This window comes from Desmodus rotundus, chromosome 8 (assembly GCF_022682495.2).
Source record: "Desmodus rotundus isolate HL8 chromosome 8, HLdesRot8A.1, whole genome shotgun sequence".
Lineage (NCBI taxonomy): Eukaryota > Metazoa > Chordata > Mammalia > Chiroptera > Phyllostomidae > Desmodus > Desmodus rotundus.
Window position 1 is genome coordinate 53076313 of NC_071394.1, and position 22648 is coordinate 53098960.

Sequence of the window (22648 nt, forward strand, 5' to 3'; positions counted from 1 at the left end):
TCCTTCACTGTGTTGAGTCCGTCCGGCACGTGCATACTTCTGGGGGTAGGCCAAGACCTGTGTGGCTTCACGTACAGAATTAAAGGGTCCCTTCTCTGGCTTTCTCCCTTCCAGGGTCCCATAACAATCTCTGGTCTGCCTAGGCTCGTTTCAAGGTTCTCCCGACACAATACGAGAGGGTTTCTATTAGAATCATAATTACTCATGCTGCCACACCACTCTACAACTCCTGTTACCCTACGGCAAAACTGGAGAAAGAAAGAAAAAACAGGAACCTCATACCATCTCCCGGTTTTGACTTCCTTGCATATGCAGTCTGCTGTCTTTTATATGCCCTTAGAGTTCTTGGGTGACTATACTATGCATGTTACCCAGAGTTTCTAGGTGTTAACAGCAAAAGCATGGGCTGTAGGGGCTCACACTGACGTACCAGAACCAGAACGCTGTTGTTAGTAGGAACATGGTTCTTTTCCTGGCTCCATTCTCCACAATCTGATGCACGAACACACTATGCTCTATAACAGATCTCTACATTTGTTTAACTGGTTCCTTCTATCTGAAACTTAATTACCTCCTCTATCACCTGAAATTGAATCCCTTTATCAAAGCCGAGGAAAAAGTCCACCTTATTTTCTGAAAAGTTATCCACGTCACCTATTCATCCCCCCTCTGCTTTCTTTGAGCCCAAGGCCCTTTATTCATACTGGTAGTGTAACATTTATGTTTCATTCCTTAATTATTTCCTCAAATATTTATTAAGTACTTACACTACTTTTACTTGCTTATTCTTATAATTAAAATCATAAGCTTAAAAAAACCATAGCAGCTCTTGGGAAGGCAGGGACCCTTGTTTATTGGGTAGAGGCCAAGGAACACAGAAGCAGATGGGTTATTAGAGAGGCTTTTATCTCTAGAATAACCAAAGAAACAAAAGGAAGAGATATATGAGACATACTAGTTTGTCTGGCCCCAGCTTTTCTAAGAAAATTGAAATTAATTCCTGGGTGAGTGGAAAGTTAGTCCAGAAAATAAGCAAACACTTAATATCTGTAGAATTTTTTTCTGTGAATGCAAACCAGTAACCTTCAATATGTCAAAGATTTCTTGCATGAGGCATTCTCATTGTTTGTTTTTTGTAGATGTTTCTTTCTCAGCAAAATAGAGGAGAAACTCACTCTTCTTCCAGATGATCATAGTATGAGCATGGATGGGGATGCAGGTTCCAGTGACAGGATGGAAGTGCAGGAGCAGGAAGAGGATATTTGTTCTCTGATTAAGAGCTGTAAGTTTTCCATGAAAATGAAGATGATAGAGAGCGCAAGAAAACAGGTGGGTACGCATATTTGTGTTCTTCTGGTGTGTCACAGAATTTTCTCAAATTAGTCTTTTTTAACTTAGCTTTTCTTTATAATCTGAATCTTAATCATAATTGAGTAGTTAATTTTTCTCTTTATAAGAAAATAAGAAACATTTAAAATTATCCAGAATATTTTATCAATATATTCACATATAAAGATTGGCTAAATAGAGTTAATTATTAATACCAGTAATGTTGGAGATGAAGAGAAAAGGAATAATTTAAATCTTCAGATGACATAAAACCTTCAGGTTTTTTCAATTTAACCTTCCCATACTTTTGAAAACTTCAAAATAGCAGAAATGAAACTTGAATTTTGCCTCTTTTCATTACCAAGCACTTCATTAGGTGCTAGAGATACCACGTTGAACAAAATATAGACAAATAGACAAACAATTATAATATGTAATATTAAAAGACAGTCACATGGGAAGGACCATACTTAGCCTTACGGGGACAGGGAAAGGAGTAGGAGGTAATGCTGAGAACTCAGGGATGAAATAGGGCAGTGGGAGCAACATGTAAGACCCAGGAATGGTGCAGAGCACTTGGTTTCCTGACTGGAGCAAAGGTTAAATTTTAGCCCCTACTTAATGTCTCTGAACCTTTGTACAAGAAAGCCCTGTAATGAAGGTGATCAGATGTGCAATTTTAAAATGTACTTCGGTTGTCGTGATAAGAAAGGATCTAAGAAAGGGCAGAGGATTAGCAAGCTTTTGTATTAACCTGTGTGAGAGATGATGGTGGCCATATCTAGGTTAGAGATTAAAGAAATGAGGGTGAATGGACGATTTAAGGAAAATGAGAAGACTTGCTCAGATGAGACATGGTGAATAGTTCCGTCTGGGGGGAGAAAGGATGATACACAGGTTTTTTAACTGAGTAGCTGAGTGGATGGGAATGCAAGAGGAAGAATAGTTTGTGGAGAGGATGTTACATTGATTTTGAGACATATTGAATTTGCAAGGCCTTTAAGGCAAACAAGTTGTAATTTCCATTAAATAATTTGTATATAAGAAATCTGAAGCTCTGTAGAAAAAGGTACCCTGGCCAGGTGGCTCAGTTGCTTGGATCATCCTCCATACACCAAAAGGTTGTGGGTTCTGTCCCTGGTCAGGGCACACCTGGGAGGCAGCTGATGGATGTTTCTCTCTCTCATAAACGTGTCCTTAGGTGAGGATTTAAAAAGAAAAAAAAAAGAGTTATACTACTGATGGAGGTCTCAATGTGATCAGCATATCACTGAAACCATGGGAGTGGATAAGGTAACCAGTATCAATCCCCAGAACGGACCAATAGTTGTGGGGTAAGCACAGGAGGAGTTGTCTGCAAAGGAACTGTGAGACCACAGGGGTGAGCCAGATATCGTAAGTGTCAGTACCAAAGAGAGTGAATGTGAAAAGATTGAAAAGTGACCTTTGGGGCTCAGTTGGTTAGGCATGATCCCGAAAAGCAAAAGGTCACCAATTCAATTCCCAGTCAGGGCATTTCACACAGGAACTCTGCAGTACAATAATTATGTGGATACTGCATCAGAAAGGTAGGGGGGGTTTTTTGGTAGTAACAAGTAAAATTAAAAATTTTTTTCTGTCACATTTTGTGATGAAGACAAGTAAAACGTTCAGAACAAAGTGAGTGTTATAACTTTAAGAATTCAGCCCTGACTGGTGTGGCTCAATTGGTTGGGCATCATTCTTTAAAGCGAAGAGTCACCAGTTCAATTCCTGGTCAGGGCACATGCCTGGGTTGTGGGTTCGGTCCCCGGTCAGGGGACACACGAGAAGCAAATGATAGATGTTTCTCTCTCACATCAATGTTTCTCACCCTCTCTTTCTCCCTTTCTTCCCCTCTCTCTAAAAATAAATAAATAAAATCTTTAAAAGAATAAAAGAAGGAGATTGATGTTGAGTTAGGTGAGATCCAGTTTCACTGGAGTAAAAGAAATGAGACTGTAGTGGGTGGAGGGATGGATAAAAGTTGGAAGAAAGGATATATGGACAGTGAGCATAGGCTCCTCCTCAACAAACCATGACAAGTAGGGTCATGGAGGAAATTTTCTGTGGATAAAAGAGACTGGAGATGTTTAAATCCTAATGAAAGGAACTAATAGATCAGGAGAGATTTGACAGAGGAGGATTCACTGGTGAAATAAGATTCCTTGTGGAGGTTGACGGGGACAGGACTCAGGGCAGAGGCGAGTGATGTGTCATACTGGAGGGCAGGAAGGAAGAATGAGCTTCCATGTGTGAGGAAGAGCGAGAGAGCTCATCTGTTTTCTCTGAGAAGTGGGAGGTGACGTCAACTGCAGCTAGTGAGCAGGAAGGAGACTTGAAGAAAGTGAGGAGATTTGAAGATGACTGGCCTGTGGTGTGGACAGCTTGTCAGATGGCATTGAACCTGGCTAGCATTGTCTCCAGTGAGTCTGTAAGTGTAAGAGCAGAGAAGGCATGGACTTCGATTAACCCAGAGTGTGGGTTTTCCAGATGGGTGTGACACCTGGCAAATGACACGTAACAGCCAGTGCTCTGCGAGTACCACTAAGAGAATGGTGGGAATGCTGGTTTGCTTAGTTGGGCATAGAAGGAAGTGTTAATAATAGCAGAATGAAGGCACGTAAAGTTACCAGAGATCTTACGTAGGTTATACGGTTACAGTGGAAGGAATTTGGTGAGTGGAAGAGCAGGTTTGTGGTCAGAATGGGATGGTTTGAGTTTAAGAATTTAGTGGTGAGGGAGTTTTGGCTCATGACGAGGATCATGGTGTAGCTCAGAAACTACACCCCACACTCTGAGGAGGAAAGATACTACCCCTGCCTGCATGGTCACTGTCTAGTGACAGCGCATGAACTGCCCTTAAAGCTAACAGCAGCATGAGGTGGGCAAAGAGAAAAGATGTCAACAATGCTAAAAGAGCACAGGGAAGAAGAGAAATTCTGCCTGGAATAGGAAGGCTTCATAGAGAAGGAGGCATGTCAACCTGGCTCCATGGGAATGGTAGGATTTGGACTTAGAGAGGAGACAAGTGTGTTATAGGTATAAGATGTATTCCAACAAAATCACGAAGGTGAGAGACTGGGAATGGCAGTGTGCTCTGAACAGAGAGATTGTGTGTGGGGGGGGTCTCATCATGGCTGGTTTGAAGTGGATCATAAAGCATTTAATTTAAGCTAAGGAGATGGATCAGCTGCTCTAAGGTGAATTGTGTCATGTAAAAAGGAAACGAGGCTTTATTAACAAAAAAACTTCTTTTGTAAAATAGTTTTATTTCTAAATTTATATTTATGTCATCAAACCACTTTCTCTCTCCCGTTATATAGAACAATTTCTCACTTGCCATGAAACTACTGAAGGAGCTGCATAGAGAGTCAAAAGCAAAAGATGATTGGCTGGTGAAGTGGGCGCACAGCTACTGTCGACTCAGCCACAGCCGGAGCCAGACCCAGAAGCATCCTGAGCAGATTCTGACTGTGTTGAAAACAGTCTCTTTGTTGGGTATTAGACTGCTCTTACCTATTTAAGTTTAAGAATGCTATTTTATATTATGTCTATGTCTCTTAAAACTATTATTTGTGTTGCTTTATTTGACATTTGGGAATTGAATCTTTGGAGCCAGGGTTCTTTGTATCCTACTATTGCTATTGACATTTGGAGCTTTTATTTCTGTATCTATAAAATGGAATTGAAAGTACAAGTGTTTTGAATACAAAGTCAGATTATGAATCTAATATTTTATTTAGAAAACTATGTTTACATATAAGAATTACCTTGTAAAAAATTAGATATGAAAAGCCTTTATCCTCCTCAGATTTTCTTTTCATAACAATGTAGCCTTTAAGACTGAGGTAAGAAGAACTTTCTCTGTGTGGGTTTTGGACCTGGTATGCTAGCACTGTCACCTCATGTCCAAAGGTACATCGTAGCACCATTAGTGGACATGCTCCCAACCATATTCCCAAATTTGCCTCTTCAGCAGTACAGGGAATCGGCCTCAGGGAATGTGCAGCCAGGAAAAGTGGTCTTTCCTTATTGATCCCAGGATCAGAAAATCCTCCTTACAATGGATTTAAATATTTTATGTGTTTTTGAGGGGGAAGGAAGTCTAAGAGGAGTGTGCTGATATGAAGATAAACATTGGTACTCATAAAAATAATTCTAGTTTTTTAGTAGTTACAGTATGGTTGTACTTTGTAACAGTCTTGTGAAATAAGCAGAGCTAATAGTTGTTGTCATGTATCTGAGAGAAATCTGTCAGAATTGTCTTCTCATGGATGAGCGGGGTGGTGTAGTTGATGGGACTTGCGGGGAGACCACCCTTCTCTTTTACGCCTCCTCACATCTCTGCAAGCTAAGCTGTTCGCTTGACCGGAGCCAGGTAGTCTTCTTTTCTAGAGCCACAGAGTAAGACAATGAACCAGACCTTTTTTTTTTCCAACTGCAGTTGACATTCTATACTGTATTAGTCTCAGTGGTATAACATAGTGGGTAGACATTTATATAGTTGATGAAGTGATTCCTTTGGTAAATCTTGCACCATCTGACACCATATACAGTTATTACAATATTATTGACTGCATTCTCTAAGCTGTACTTTATATCCCTGTGGCTATTTGTAATTGCCAGTTTGTACTTCTTAATCCCCTCACCTTTTCATTTAGCCTCCCAACCCCCCTCTCCTCTGGCAAACATCAGTCAGTTTGTTGTCTGTATCTATGAGTTTGCTTCTGTTTTCTTTGTTCATTTACTTTGTTCTTTAGGTTCAACATATGAGTGAAATTTAATAGTATTGTTCTTTCTCTGTTTTATTTCACTTAGCATAATACCATCTAGATACATTCTTGCTGTCAAAAATGATAAGATTTCACTTTTTCATTATCAAGTAATATTCCATGGTGTATATGTGCTGCATCTTCTTTATCCTTTTGTCTTTTGATTGTGGTATTTAATCCATTTACATTTAAAATAATTAGTAATAGTATGTAGTTTTATTGTTTTCTGATTGTTTTTATAGTTCTCTGTTGCTTTCTTACTCTCTTATTCTCTTGTATGTTGACAACTTTCTGTAGTGTTGTGTTTAGATTCCTTTCTCTTTATTTCCTGTATATCTCTTCTAGATTTTTTGCTTTGTGGTTACCTTGTACTTCATATATACCAAATATTTTTATAGCAGTCTGCTTTAAGTTGATCCTCACTTAAGTTTTGAGACATTCTAAAACCACTACCATTATTACTCAACCCCTCCATGTTTATGTTTTTGTCATTATTTTTTACTTTTTGTGTGTGTGTTTCTGTGTACCTCTTAATTTACTGTTATATTTATATATGCTCTCCCTACTTGGGGCTTTTAACCTTTTTACTAGCTTTGGTTGATCCACTGATTTTATTATGTTTAACTTCGTCAGTTAGAATTCTTTGCAGTGTTTCCATATTCATATTTTCTTTTTCTTAAAGAAGTCCCTTCAATATTTCTTGAAATATTGCTTTTATCTGGGAAGAACTAGACCTTTAAATGTGGCAGACTGTTGCTATATCAGCAGTGGGTAATAGTATCAATTTAAAAGCTACAGTGGGTTATTAACGTATATGCACAGATGCATCTCCTGTTCTTTTACAGAATTAGGTGCTTTGACAAAATGCAGAATGATGGTACTTGAATAAAAGTTAGTGTTTTAATTGCTTGCTTAGCCTCTGTATACTTAGATATGCTCACTGCCAACAACATTTTTCATTAATGTTAGTTCAAGATTACCTAGCCAGTGTTTGAATTCAGTTTCTTATAACACAAAGATTTATTTTAGTTAATTTCTTAATAGAAAATAACTTTTGTGTACTATGATTTTTTTTTTAATTTTTGGCATTTATTTACTTCTGAAAAAATCTTGTGTGTTTGTGTGTGTGTGTTTTAATCCAATAGGTGAGAACACATCCGGCTACTTAAGCAAAAATATTTTGGCTTTCCGTCACCATAACATTCTCTTGGGTACAACTTACAGGATCATAGCTAATGCTCTCAGCAGTGAGCCAAGCTGCCTTGCCGAAATTGAGGAAAGCAAGGCTAGAAAAATCTTGGAGCTTTCTGGATCCACTTCAGAGAATGCAGAAATGGTAATGTTTATTGCAAGAATGAACCTTCACTTTTCATGTGTTGTATGTCTTTAATGTGCAACTTCTGGCTACATGAAAGAAATAATAGGTAGAGGGCAGAGTCAAGATGCTGGAGTAGGTGAACTGAGCTTGTCTCTTCCCCTGATCAGTCATAACTACAACTCAGTAACAGGACGATCATCTCTGTGAACTACCTGAAGCCTAGCTGAACAAAATTCCCATAACTAAGGATATAAAGAAAAAGCTACATCAAGACAGGTAGGAGGAGCGAGATACAGACCATGCAAGTCCCATCCCACGGTGTGACAATTAAGAAATGAGAAGGATAGACTGGCTTTGGAGGTACCCCCCTGAGGACCAAGAGGTCCCAGCCCCACACCAGGCTCTGCAGCCTGTAGCACCTGGGGTGGAAAAAGGAGTTCCCATAACATCTGACTTGTTGAGAGAGACAAATGGCTACGGGAGACTGAACTGCTGTTTCTAAAGGGCCCATGCACAAACTCACTTGCTCTATGCTCCAGCACAGGGGCAGCCACTCAGAAAGTGCCTGTGACATAGGATAGGAACTAAATTGATAACTTCAGGGTGACAGCTGCAGGGTTGGGGGACAGGGGAACCCTCTAGGGAACAGCAGCACTGGAAGGCACGCCGGTGTTCCTTTGTTGAATTCTTTTGCCACCCAGTGGGACCAGCACATGTGACTGCCAAATCTGTGCTCTTCATTAATCCATCTAAGAACGTTTGCCCTGCCCCAATAACTCCCTGAGACCCCCGTGTCCCACCCAACTTGATCACTGGGCCCTCACTTCTTTCATTGGCTTAGCCACATGGACGGCCTCCCTAGCTTGCCCTGAGGATTCTCCAAAAATCCACAAACTTCACAAGGGTATTGTCCACCCTCAGCTCATGCAGAAGACTCAAAATTCCACAAGCTTCATACATGCAGCCTCAATGTGCATTGTAGCTCCTGCCAAGTAATCCCAAGCCCAGCACAAATAGCAACTGACTTCAACTTACATTGTGTCTCCCACCAGAGGGCCCCAAACTTTACATAAGAGGTGGCCAGTCTCAGGCTGCAGCATAGCTCCAACTAAGCAGCCATAAACCTAGCACGAGCAGCAGCAGCCTTAGCTGACATCAAAGTGCCCACCAAACAGTCCTAAGACCAGCACAAGCAATAGTTGACCCGGCGCTCTCATGTACCTCCAAGCCCAGTACAATCAGCAACCAACCACAGATCAATCTGTAGGTCCTACTTATTGGCCTCAAACATAGCACAAGCTGTGCTGACCTTGACCCCTACCAGAGTCCCTTCTGAGAGGCTCCAGACCCAACATATCCAGTGGACAGCCTCAGACTACACCAGAACCCCTCTAAACCATCTCATCAACACACATGATAAAAAGCCTCACCTGGCACCAGAGTCCTGTAAAGTAACTCCCACTTTGTGGAATCAGCCCCAGAATGACAGCTCATCCACTGAAGTCACAGATGGCTCTCACAGCCAGTCAACCTGAGGGTCAGTACCACCCACTGATGACCCAGCAGCAATTGAGACCCAATTACATCAGGAGGGCGCATACAGATACCTCTGAGCCACACAGACACCTCTGGAGCTCGTGGCTCAAGTAACAAGGAAGACTGCACCACTGGACACCTTCTGTGTAAGGCCAGTCTTTCAAGAATGGGAGAGGGAGCAAATATACCCAATACATGGAAACAAACACAGAGTTGGCAAAAAGGAGACGAGCAAAATGTCCTAAATTAAAAAACATGAGTGAAGAACAGATGAACTGAGGGAGAATTTTAACAAATAGTTGGAAAACACAAAAAAGAACCAATCAGAGTTTTAGGCTACAATAACTGAAATGAATAATACACTAGAGAGAATCAACTACAGATTAGATGAAGCAGAGAATCAAATCAGTGATTTGGAAGACAAGTTAGCAAAAACACCCAATCGGAACAGCTAAGAGAAAAAATGTTAAAAAGGATAGTTCATGGAACCCGTGGGACAATATTTAGGGTCCCAACATTCACATCATAGGTGTCCCAGAAAGAGAAGATAGGAAGAGATTAATATGCTTCTGAAGAAAAAATTACTGAAAACTTTTCTAACCTCTTGAAGGAAATAGACCTCCAAGTCCAGGAGGCATAGCGAGTCCCAGAAAAGATGAACTCAAAGAGGCCCACAACTAAAATGCCTAAAGTTAAATTTGATGAGATAATACCAAAGTAGCAAGTGAAAAGCATCAACTTACATACAAGGGATTTTCCATAAGACCATCAGATGATTTTTCAACAGAAACTTTGCAGGCCCAAAGGTGAATTACATATTGTACTCAGGTGACAAAAGACAAAAACCTATAACCAAGGTTTTTCTACCCAACTACGGTATCATTCAGAATTGTAGGAGAGCTATTTTACCAGATAAGCAAAGGTAAACAAATACATCACTACTAAATTAGCATAACAACAAATGTTGAAGAGACTTCTTCAAGTAGGAAAAAAAAAGATCAAAAGTAAAAATAAAATGGGACAGAAAAAAATCTCACTGAGACAGGCAAACACTTAGTAAAAACTGACTTGACCAATTATAAAGGTATTAGATTAAAAGTCAAAAGTATGAATTTATGTGTAAATACAATATATTAAGAAATTCACACACAGAGATAAAATATATTGGCAAAAACAAATGTGGGGGGTGGTGAGACAAAATTAACCAGGAAACCATGTCCTTAAATGAGACATTAGAAGACATGGATTTAATTGATTAATTTTTTCATCCCAAAGCAGCAGAATGTACATTTGTTTCAAGGACACATGACACATTTTCCAAAATAGAACACACGCTAGGCCACAAAAGAAGTCTCAATAAATTTAAGAGGATGAAATCATATCAAGCATCTGTGATCACAATGGTATGAAACTGGGACTGAAAGACAAGAAGAAAACTGGAAAACACACAAACACACGGATGCTAAACATCATGCTGCTGAATAACGAATGAATTAACTGTGAGGTCAAGGAGGAAATCATGATGCCTCGAGACAAATGAAAATGAAAACACAGTGACCCAAAATATAGGACACAATCAAAGCAGGTTTAAGAGGGAAATTTATGGCAATACAGACCACATCAAGCAACAAGAAAAATCTCAAATAATCTAACCTTACACCTAAAAGAACTAGAAAAAGAAGAGCAAACAAAGCCCAAAGTGTAGACAGAGGAAATAATAAGGATCGAAGCAGAAATAGTTAAAAAAAATAAATTGAAAAGATCAATGCAGCTCCTCCCAGGGACCAAAGGCTCAGGCTGCCGCTGGCGGCCTGCGGGCCAAGTGGGATTTCTGGGGGAAACTACTGTGGAGGCTAAGTAGGCAGTGGCAGCAACCTGGAAACTATACCCTACCTCTATAAACTGGTTAATGCTGACATGGAAGGTCCACTTGGGAAACAACAGTAGAGTGGATGAAACCCAGAATCAAATCAGTGATTTGGAACATAAGGAAGTAAAAAACAACCAATCAGAACAAGAAGAAGAAAAAAATCCAAAAAAGTAAGGATAGTGTAAGCAGTCTCTGGGACAGCTTCAAGAGATCCAACATTCATATCATAGGGGTGCCAGAAGGAGAAGAGAAAGAGCAAGAAATTGGAAATCTATTTGAAAAATAATAAACGAAAACTTCCCTGATTTGGTGAAGGAAATAGACATGCAAGTCCAGGAAGCACAGAGTCCCAAACAAGATGGATGCAAAGAGGCCCACTTCAAGACACATCATAATTAAAATGCCAAAGTTTAAAGATAAAGAGAGAATCTTAAAAGCAGCAAGAGAAAAGAAGCTAATTACCTACAAAGGAGTTCCCATAAGACTGTCAGCTGATATCTCAAAAGACGTTGCTGGCTAGAAGGTATTGGCAAGAAATAATCAAAGTCATGAAAAGCAGGGACCTATGACCAAGAGTGCTCTACCCAGCAAAGCTATCATTTGGAATCGAAGAGCTTCCCAGAGAAGAAGAAACTAAAAGAGTTCATCATCACCAAACCATTATTATATGAAATGTTAAAGGGCCTTATTTAAGAAAAAGAAGAGGATCAGAGCTATGAACAATAAAATGGCAAAAATTCATATCTACCAGCAATTGAATATAAAAAAACAACTAAGCAAACAAGAAAAACAGACAGAATCTGGATATGGGGAGTGTTTTGATGGTTGCCAGATGGGAGGGGGATGTGGGGAATGCATGAAGAGATGAGGGGATTAAGAAGTACAAATAGGTAATTAACAGAATAGCCATGGGGATGTAAAGTACAGCATAGGAAGTGGAGTAGCCAAAGAACTTATGCACATGTCCCGTGAACATGAACAGTGGTGGAGGCATTGCCTGAGAGGAGTGGAGGGTGCAGAATGGAGGGGGTAAAGGAGGGAAAATCAGGACAACTGTAATAGCATAATCAGTAAGATATATGGTGATAGTAATAGAATGGGCTAGTAGAATGGTACTCTTGGCCTCTAATTCCTCATTGAAGATTTGTGTATGTGTTGGGGTTTTTCTTTTCATCAAATTGGTGTTTATCTGTTGGTAAACAGAGTGACATTATATCAGATTGCAATCTGTAGCTACAGCTTACCTTTTTTTTATTGCATAAAAAGATTAAATACTACATTTGACCTGACCATTTAAACATTTTATATATTTAAATTTTAGTATTTAAGTTTAATTTGATTTTACATCTTTTGTTTTTCTTCTTTGATCTCCCAATATAATTTGAATGCTGTAAAAAAAAAAAAGAAAGAAAAGATCAATGCAAATAAGGTATGGTTCTTTGAAATGATAAAATTGATAAACTTTAGCTAGACTCATCAAGAAAAAAAGGGGAGCCCAAGAAAATAAAAGCAATAATGAAAGAGGGGAAGTGACAACACCCGAAAAATACATAGTTTTATAAGAAAATTCCGCAAATTTATGTGCTAGCTAATTTGACAACCTTAGAGAAATGAATAAATTTTTAGAAATATATAATCTTCCAAGATAAATCAGGAAGAAACAGAACATCCGAACAGATTGATAACTAGTAATTAAAAAGAATCAGTAATCATAACACATCCACTGACTAAAAGTTTTGGACCAGATAGCTTTATAGGTGAATTCTACCAAAGAAGAATTAATGCCTATGTGTCTCCCAAACTCATTTTATGAGGCCAACATTACCCTGATACCAAAACTAGGCAGACACTAAGAAACATTAAAGAGAAAAATACAAGTCAATAAGTCAATATCCCTAATGAACACAGATGCAAAAATCTTAACAAATTATTAGCAAATCAAACTCAGCAATACTTTAAAAAGATCATGCAGCTGGATCAAGTGGCATTTATTCCAGACATGCAAGGTTTGTTTAATATCTGCAAATTAAGGTGATAACCCACATAAACAGAAGGATAAAATACCATGATAATATCAATAGATGCAGAGAAATAATTTGGCAAAACACAGCCATTTATGATAAAAACTCTCAGAAAAGTAGGGATAAAGGGAATATACCTTAACATAGTAAAGCCCACATATGACAAACCCACAGCTAACATCATACTCTATGGTGAAAAGCTTAAAGCTTTTTCTTTAAGATCAGGAACAAGAAAAAGATGTTCACTCTCACCACTTTTATTCAACATAGTACTGGAAGTCCCAACCTCAGCAATCAAACAAGAAAAAGAAATTAAGCGGACCCAATTTGTAAAGGAAGAAGTAAAACTTTCAGTATTTGCACATGGCACGATACTATATATAAAGAACTCTAAAGGCTTCACCAAGAAAGTATTAAAACTAATTAATGAATTCAGGAAAGTAGCAGGATACAAAATTAATATTTAGAAAGAATTGCATTTTTATATACCAGTAACAGTCAGAAGGAGAAAATAAGACCCATTTACAATTTCATCATAAAGAATAAAATACCTAGGGATAAGTTTAACCAAGGAGGTCAATGACCATTATTCAGAAAACTAGGACATCGAAGAAAATAAATTGAAGAATTAACATAGTTAAAATTTCCATAACAACAAAGGAATCTACAGTTTCAGTGTAATCCCAATCAAAATACCACTGGTGCTTTGTTCAAAACTAGGACAAATAATCCTGAAATATTTGTGGAATCCCAAAACATTACCAGAACAATCTTGAGAAAGAAAAACAAAATTGGAGGTACCACACTACCTGATATCAAACAATACTACAAGGTTATAGTAATTAAAACAGCATGGTGCTAGCATAAAAACAAACACAAATCAACGGAGCAAAATAGCCCAGAAATTCACACCTGACCTGTATATTCAGTTAATCTACATAAAGGAGGCAAAAATACACAGTTGGGTAAAGATGATCTCTTCAGTAAATGGTTTTGGGAAAATGGGCAGATAAATTAAAAAACAAAACAAAACTAGACCACTTTCTTACATCATATACAAGACTAAACCAAATTGGTTTTAGACTGAAGAGCTTAAACCATAAAATTCCTAGAAGAAAACACAGTCAATAATCTGTTTTATGTTGTTTCTTAGCAATATTTTTTTGGATATGTCTCCCATGGCAAATACAACAAAAACAAAAATCAACAAATAGGATTAGATCAGGCTAAAAAGCTTTTGCACTGCAAAGGGAACCATCAACAAAACAAAGAGACAACCTTCGGAATAGCAGAAGATACCAGTGATAGATCTAATAAGACATTAATATTCAAAATTTATAAGGAATACATATAAATCAACACCAAAAAAACACTAATTTAAAAGTAAGCAGAGAACTGGAATAGACACTTCTCCAAAGAGGCCAATAGACTAAATGAAAAGATGCCCAACATCATTAATCACCAGGGAAATGCATCTAAAACCACAATAAGGTATCACCTCATACATGTCAGAATGGCTATCATCAATAAATCAACAAAACAGTTGGCAAGGATTGAAGAAAAGGAACCTTCCTTCACTGTTAATCAGATTGTAAATTGGTGCAACCACTATGGGAAACAGTATGGAAGGTCCTCAAAAATTAAAAACAATTACCATATGACCCACCAGTCACACTTCAGGTATTTATCAAGGAAATCCAAAGCACTAATGTGAAAAGATATGTGCACCCTGTGTTCATTGCAGCACTATTCACAGTCACCCAGGTGTGGAAGCAACCTAAGTGCCCATCAGTATACAAGTGGATAAGGAAGATGTACATTTTTGAGTGGAATATTCTTCAGCCATAAAAATGAAACCTTGTCATTTGCAACAACATGGAAGGACCTAGAAGGTATTATGCTAAGTTAAGTAAGTCAGACAGAGAAAGACAAATACTGTATGCTTCCACTTACATATGGGATCTAAAAAACAAGTGAAGAAACAAAACAAACAAACTTGCAGATACAGTGAATAATCTGATAATGGCCTGATGGGAGGACTTGGGGTGATAGGTGTAAATGGTGAAAGGTATTAAGAAGTACAGATTACCGGTTATAAAAACATTTATGGGGATGGAAAATAGTGTGAAGGGAATACAGTTAGTAACATTGTGATAACTCCGTATGGTGCCAGATGGGTACAGGGCACACTGGGGCAATCCCTTCGTAAGGTATAAATGTCTAACCTTTATGTTTTACACTGGAAACTAATGTAATACTGTTTGTCAACTATAACTGAAAAATAAATTTAAAAAATCAAAGTACAGAAAACTTAATCAACTATAGAAAAAAATATTTGCAAAGGGAAAAATGTATATTCTGTCACTTGCATATGTTCATCTTAAACTCTTAATCTTTAAGGTTTCGTGATACACTTCCAGTAATTTCAATCAGTGGGAATTCTCAGTAATTGTCCCTTTTGCTTGTTTCCAAGTGGGAATCTTACTGCCAGTGCATTTTCCAGCTATTAAGTGAAGCACCAAACAAGAAAGAGACATTACAGCTTTGGGGGAAAGTATAGACCTCTGAAATTCCTTTATTCTACCTTGCTCCATTATTTGAATAGTCATACACCAGTTTGCAAAAGGATAAGTTATGGAAATTCACTCCCAGTCTGTTAGGAATTAGGCTGATTTTGGTGAGCTGAGATTAGAGGGCCATCATTCAGGATCTGAGGTAGGGTTAGTTTTACCCTGGACCTTAAAGACTGAAAAGAGACAATTAAAATAAATAATGGGCATTGTTTTATGTTTTTATAATATATTTGACAGTTATGCATAGCCAAGTTTATTAGTGGAAAATTGACATACTTCATGCTTTTCCTGTGTATTTGAGTGATACACTTTTTTAGCATTAAAAAAGAGAAATTTGTGTCGGGATGATGTAGGAAGTGCTTTCATGAATTTCCTAATGGAATTTTAGTAGTAGTCACCACTCAGGCATTCCACTGGTTTGTGGGACAAATCAGCCTTTTTCACTTTTTTACTTAATGCCTGCTTTTTAAAATCATTTGTGTTTTGATAGTTAACCACCTCTCCTTATCTCACCGTGGCGCACCTCACTGTAGTTGGGAGGCCTTGCCTTCTTCCTTCACAGTGCTACCAGCATCTGTGCAGACATTGATCACAAGGTGCCAACTTCCATCTCTGTTCAAATTCCTGACATGGCTGTACAATCGGATTGACTTCGGTACCTGCTCTGTGTGACTCGTGGACTGTCTGGCCCGCACTTGGCTTACTTTTCTTTCTTTGGTTGTATTTTACGTGCTCCGGATCTTACTGGAATTGCTTGCCCTTTCACAATCAGGGCAGACTCTCCCTTTTTCATTTAGCCAGCTTTCTGTATTTATTATTTTATGGCTAATGACTCACAAGTATTCTTCCTTTATCATCACAAGTGAAAAATGGTTTTTCCACAAAGCCTCCTTCACACCAACATGTTTTCTGAGCTCTCTGTGAATTCTAGGTGATCACAGGGCTGTACCGGAGAGCGTTTCATTACCTTTCTGAGGCTGTGCGGACAGCCGAGGAGGAGGCCTGTCCTTCCGACGGGAGCCAGCGGCCTGCAGCCGGGGTAGCAGATGCTTACATGACGCTGGTGGATTTCTGTGACCAACAGCTCCGCAAGCAGGAAGAGACTGCATCAGGTGAATTACAGAAGAAAAAAATTCAGTGTCACATTATGTTCATGTAATGTTCCAAGGTCTTTGTACATATTTTTGGTTTCTTATTTGTTTGTTTTAAATGGGAAAAGTCTCGCATTTTTAAGAAGGAATGACATCTCCAAGCAACACGTTCCGCTTATCTCCTATCCTGATGCAAACTATCTTCTCAAACTATCTTCTATCTTTCCATTTACTTCATTTATACTTTCATATTTTGCCTGTAGCTTTGGTATTACTGGCTTTATATGTCCTGCCTCTTGCTCCTGGAATAAACTCAATAACCATCTCTGCCCTTTTTATTCCCAGCCAAGAAAGCAAACTGCTTCATGCAGAATGGGTAATCTAATAGAAATGTTCAGCTTTGAGGTGGAAACTTTTACCTATAGTCCAAAATTGCTTCTGCTGTTTGTTGATATAAAGTAATTGTTAGGAAAAAAAAAAATGACATACTACAAAGTAGAAGCCAAAAAGTAAAACTGTAATTGCATGGTAAATTTATAATTTATGTATATTGACCACCGGTTTTTTTTCCTTTCCTTGTTAGGTACTGTGTCTGTAGAGCTGCAGATGTATCCAGCCCTTGTGGTGGACAAAATGTTGAAAGCTTTAAAATTACATTCCAATGAAGCCAGGCTGAAGTTTCCCAGACTACTGCAGATTATAGAACAGTATCCAGAGGAGACCCTGAGCCTAATGACAAAAGAGGTAGTATCTTTCATCTACAGAACTCAAAGACATGCTCCTATTTATATCCAAACACATTAATGTGTATAATGCATATATTACAGCTTTTTCTAACAGACAGGCACTTTTGCTACATTCCAAGAACATATGTAATTTAAAACCATATAAAGGAATGTCCACATTTACCCATTTTCCTTAGTGAGTGTTGATAATGCTATGTCTGAACAAGGACCCCAAGAAAGAGAGGAGGAGGTGTAGTTGGGACAGAGAGGGGAGTTTTCTGTAGCACTGTTCACTGTCCATAGAGACAAAGCTGTGGTTGGTAACACCTGTTGATGCCTGTGCTCAGAGTATTATTTAGTTCAGGGAGAAAGGAGTACATTTAGGCTGGCATCCCACCCCCAATGGCTGTGGCTCCTGCCAGCAGCACACACAGTGTCCAGAGGGGTTCTGAGGCAACCCAGTTCACAGTGAGCAGCTGGTGAGTGTGGGCTCATGGGAGCAGCCCACCGTCCCCCACAGGTTCTATTCACCAGCTTGTGTGCCCGCTGCCCTCACCCACACAGGCTCCATCATCCTGCCTTCGTGTCGGTTAGGCCTTGTCTATAAAAAGTAGAGGGCCACCTGGAAGGCCCCTGGATGACTTTAATAAATGTTTAACAGGAAAATAGGGCCAACCTTTGAGTTGATAATTAGTAGTTCAAAAAGGATGACATAATACCCTATTAGCAACGCACGGTAAGTTTTTAAACAATGCTGGTCTCTGAGCTGTGGAGACTCAGCACCTGTCAGGGCTTCACCCGTCCTCTGACCCTCCTGTGGATCTGGAATGGGGGGAGTTTCTCATAGGTCTTAAACAGCAGATTAAAGTAAATTCAGAGATGCAACATAGATGTATTTTTCTTAAAGATAAGTGAAGAAATAAGTTAATTTTATTTTTTAAATAATACTCCATGTATATATAATAAAGATAGCATTTTCAATTTTTGAGAAAATAAACAGGGCATTTAGTCAATGTTATGCCACTGGGGGAGACCCTTGATATGGGGCAGCTAAGCTTTATCGAGTGTTCCCTGTGAGCTGTGTAGGCTGATACATTTTATCCTCACAGACCCTGCTCATTCCTCATTTTGTGGATGAAGTTAGGAAGCTTGCCTACATTCATTCACTCCTCATGCCAGTATACCAAGTATGTCAGATTTTATCTTAAAATTAACACATGAGAAGGCATTAGAGGAAAACATAAAGAAATTTTGAAAATGGTCTTAGAGGAAAGAGAAACCAGAAGACATAAAGGAAGTAATTTGACACTGATGTGCAGGGGAAAAAATTCCGAAGTTAAAAAACTGGAAGAAAGCTATTTGCAATACACGTTAGAGACAGGCTTGATGTGTCCACTCTAAAAAGTAAGTACACCGGTAGAAAAATAGTTGAGAGAAATTTACACATGATTAATGCAGGTAAGGCTAATAGACTGGTCAGCCTTACTAATAACAAAACATGAAAATTAAAATGAGATATTTTTCCCTTTTCGGGTTGACAGTGAATTTTTTAAAGTGATTATAAGGATTTTGGAAAGTATCGATCTAGTTTACTTTTTTCGAGTATTTTTAACTTTTTTCAAGTATAATTTGCGTTCGATAATATTTTACATTAGTTTCAGGTGTACAGCATAGTGGTTAGACAAACATATGCTTTACAAAGTGTTCCCCCTGATATTTCTAGTACGCAGTTGGACCATAGTAAGCAAAACAGCATGGTACTTGCATAACTTACTTTTAGATATGAAAATTTGAAGTCTTTTGGAGCGAGGTCTAGCAATGTTTTTTACAATTAATGTTTGCATAGTAATTTTACTTCTAGGAATTTATCCTGTGGGTGTATAGCACAAATACAAAAACATAAACATATAGATGTTCATTGTAGCATTTATCTGTAATAGCAAAAATTAGAAAATACTCTAAAAAGTCATTTTAGAGCAGTAGCTAAATGAAATGGAACACCATACAGCCATTAAAAGGAGTGAGGCAAGTCTGAGAAATACCAGCAACAGCACGCTTCGTGCGATTCCGTTCTTGTAAAGAGAGGATATGTGTGCACCTGCATAGACAACGTCTGGAGGATTTGAATGGTTCTCCGTGGAATAGGAACTGAGAGGCCTGAGGAAGAGAAGACTTTATTTTACAGTTGTCTATTTTGATACATCTTATTATACATATATATGTATATACTTTTTATATTGACACATTACTTTTATAGCAGAACAATATTCAGTGTTGTAGTCATTATTAAGTTAGAGCTCTCTGTGTTTCAGATTTCTTCCATTCCTTGCTGGCAGTTCATTGGCTGGATCAGCCACATGGTAGCCTTACTGGACAAAGAGGAAGCCGTTGCCGTCCAGCGCACGGTGGAAGAGATCGCTGATAACTATCCGCAGGCGATTGTCTACCCCTTTATAATAAGCAGTGAAAGCTATTCCTTCAGAGATACTTCCACTGGTCATAAGAATAAGGAGTTTGTGGCAAGGTAATATGGCAGAGAAATTAGGTAGATTTCTACTGTCTTAAATATTATAGTTTATAAAAAGTGCGTATGGTGAAAGCAAACACATGAAAGCTTATATTTGTCTTCAAATTAATTAGAGCTTTCACTGAAGAATAGAAAATCTTAGATATTTGTTGAATGCATTTACTATGGGTATGTTATTTGTTACAGAATTTCTTTCCTTTTTAAAATACATTTCACCTTAGAATGTTATTTATGAAACATTCTATTCTTACGTTAATAGCAGTGCATTGGTGGAAACAGACTAGATTGAGATGCTTTATGAAATCAGTTCTTGAAATTCTTCTCTAATTGAAAATATCCAGGAAACCCCTCTTCTTAACTGGATTTAGTAGACTATCTGGAGTGCCATTCTTTTCCCTTCTTTAGTTGATTTATAACTGGAGACCTAACCACCAGTGGTGTATCACCGTTGCAAGAATACTTTGTAAGTGCATGGTGTTTTAGTTGACATTCTTTATCAAAGGCTTTTTGTTGTTGTTGTTACGAGCTGATTGGCTGTATTATTGAGTGCTTTGTTTCTAAGAAGACAGCAAAGAGTTGGACACAGCTTTGTGGTGGCTTGTCAGTGGGTCGGCCGTGTTTCCATCTGCCACTGCTGGTGTCCGCCCCATGGCCGCTCTGCAGAACCAACTGCAACTCGACTAATTTTTTTAAAACAAAGAAAGGAAAAAGGTTTGAAAATGTGTCGAGAAACTGCCTTTTCTTTCATAGCATAACTTCAGAACTCCATGTATCAAATTGTATACATCAAAATGTTGACGTTATTTGCAAGAAGATTTACTTGTATCTCGCTGAGATTCTGACCTCTTTATAGAATATAGTAGTCCTGCTTCGGTCAATGAGGGAGATGTTCCAGGACCCCCCAGTGGGTGCCTGAAGCTTCAGATTATACCAAACCCTATATATACCTTGTTTTTTCCGATACATACCTGTGATAAAGTTTGATTTATCAATTCGCACACTAAGAAATATTGACAACAGTAATTAATAATAAAACAACAATTACAGTAACACACTGTAATAAAAGTTCTGTGCATGTGGTCTCTTTCACACCTCTGTTGTTGCGCTGCACTCACCTTCCTGGCGATGGTACGAGTGACACGGTGCCTGCCTGATGGGACGAAGTGGGCTGGGTACCCTGGGCAGCGAGATGTGTGATGTCCCAGCGGGACAGCACGAAATTTCGTCACCGTACTAGACTGGCATGCAGTTTAAAACTTACGAATTGTTCATTTCTGGATATTTTCCATTTAATATTTTCAGGCTGCAGTTAACCACGGGCGAGTTCTACCATGGAAACTACAAGTCAGAGGGACTACTGTACATACTCTGTCCTTCATCTGATGTTGGATAGAATTTTTAAATTGCTTTTACCCTGGACTGTAATTGGCTATAGGTGTATAAGTAAAGATAATTATAAATTATAGGCCTTGATCTATGGAAGATGTTTGATTACCTGAACTTGGTAACTTTTTTACAGGATTAAAAATAAGTTGGATCTAGGAGGAGTGATTCAAGATTTTATTAATGCCCTAGAACAGCTCTCTAATCCTGAAATGATCTTTAAGGTAATGTTACATCTTCTAGCACATAAAACATAGAACTTAGGTAAAACTTACTTACAATCTAGCTTGATTTTTCTTTTTCTCTTTTCCCCTGAAAAGGACTGGACTGATGATATCAAAGTTGAATTAACAAAAAAGCCTGTAAATAAAAGAAACATTGAAAAGATGTATGAAAGAATGTACGCAGCCTTGGGAGACTCAAAGGCTCCGGGCCTTGGGGCTTTTAGAAGGAAGTTTATTCAGGTACGGGTACATGGCGGTCTGCTTTTACGGTGATAGAACCACTGTGACATACTTATTATATTTCCTGGTTAGCTATTTTTAGCTATTATATTCTTTAGCTATTATACTTTTGTTAGCTATTCTGGTTTTAAAATGTCTGTTGAATAAATAAACTCCCTTTAGATTTGATGCTTTCTCTGAGATATTGATGGCATATTTTTAGGACATATAATAGAAAGTGGGCTAATAGGTAGAATCTTGGGGGTTTTATTACGTTGATGTTCTTCATGCACAGATTCCTAGATATGAAGGTTACATGTAGTTTAATATTTTTAATTCTCAGAATGATTTGAATATTGAATCAAGAAAATACATGTATTTTGTATAGGTTAATTATTTGTGAGCACTTATTCCTGCTCAAGGCACTTTCCTGGGTGCTACAGAGGTACAAAGAGAAGATTGACCTAGATTCTGAATCAGAGGGACTGTCTGGCAAATACTGTATTTAAAGAACTGGGGCATAAAGACAAATGTGATATGTGAGACCTGTGGTAAAGTTGTTCTAGAGTTGAAAGGACGAGAACACACCTCAGTTTGGAGTGAACGAGGAAAAGCCTCCTGGAGCAAGTGGAGATGGAAATGAGCTTTGATGTGTCTGAATTTGAAACCCCCATACGCGTGCTTCTTGCTCCCTCTAAGTGAATTCATCTTCTGTCCCTCTTCCATCTGGAGAACTCACCCTTTGAAATGTGGCTTATGCACCATTTCTCCTTTAGAGTCCTTCCCTTAACAACCTCCTCCTAATTGTCCCCAAGAAGAATTAGGTGTCCCTTCCTCTCTGCTGTCTAAAGCATGTATGTACACCTCTCTTAGCATTCATCACACTGATTTTTCACCCAATTTTGGTTAAACTACCTTTATTCATTAAACCTCAGGATGTTAGCCTAGAGGAGAAGTCCTGGTACTCATGTTGCTAGAGTTCTCAAGTTCCACAATCTCTAGTGCAAAGGAAGGTCTTTGTCCCTTCTGTTTTGTTTAA

General features: G+C 38.4%; 1 protein-coding gene across 5 annotated transcripts in view; it reads left to right on the plus strand.

Annotated features, from left to right (window-relative positions):
* Window positions 1-22648, plus strand: part of PRKDC (protein kinase, DNA-activated, catalytic subunit) — a 202964-nt gene that overhangs the window by 164457 nt on the left and 15859 nt on the right. For 4 of the 5 annotated variants that reach the window (XM_024578234.4, XM_045186077.2, XM_045186078.2 and 1 more), the window contains 8 exons: window positions 1140-1329; window positions 4674-4848; window positions 7268-7458; window positions 16372-16552; window positions 17115-17275; window positions 19569-19780; window positions 21303-21390; window positions 21487-21630. In XM_024578234.4, the coding sequence (XP_024434002.2) occupies window positions 1140-1329; window positions 4674-4848; window positions 7268-7458; window positions 16372-16552; window positions 17115-17275; window positions 19569-19780; window positions 21303-21390; window positions 21487-21630 (1342 nt within the window). Of the gene's footprint in view, window positions 1-1139; window positions 1330-4673; window positions 4849-7267; window positions 7459-16371; window positions 16553-17114; window positions 17276-19568; window positions 19781-21302; window positions 21391-21486; window positions 21631-22648 lie in introns of those variants that run through there. The other variant, XM_053929460.1, reaches the window with a different exon arrangement.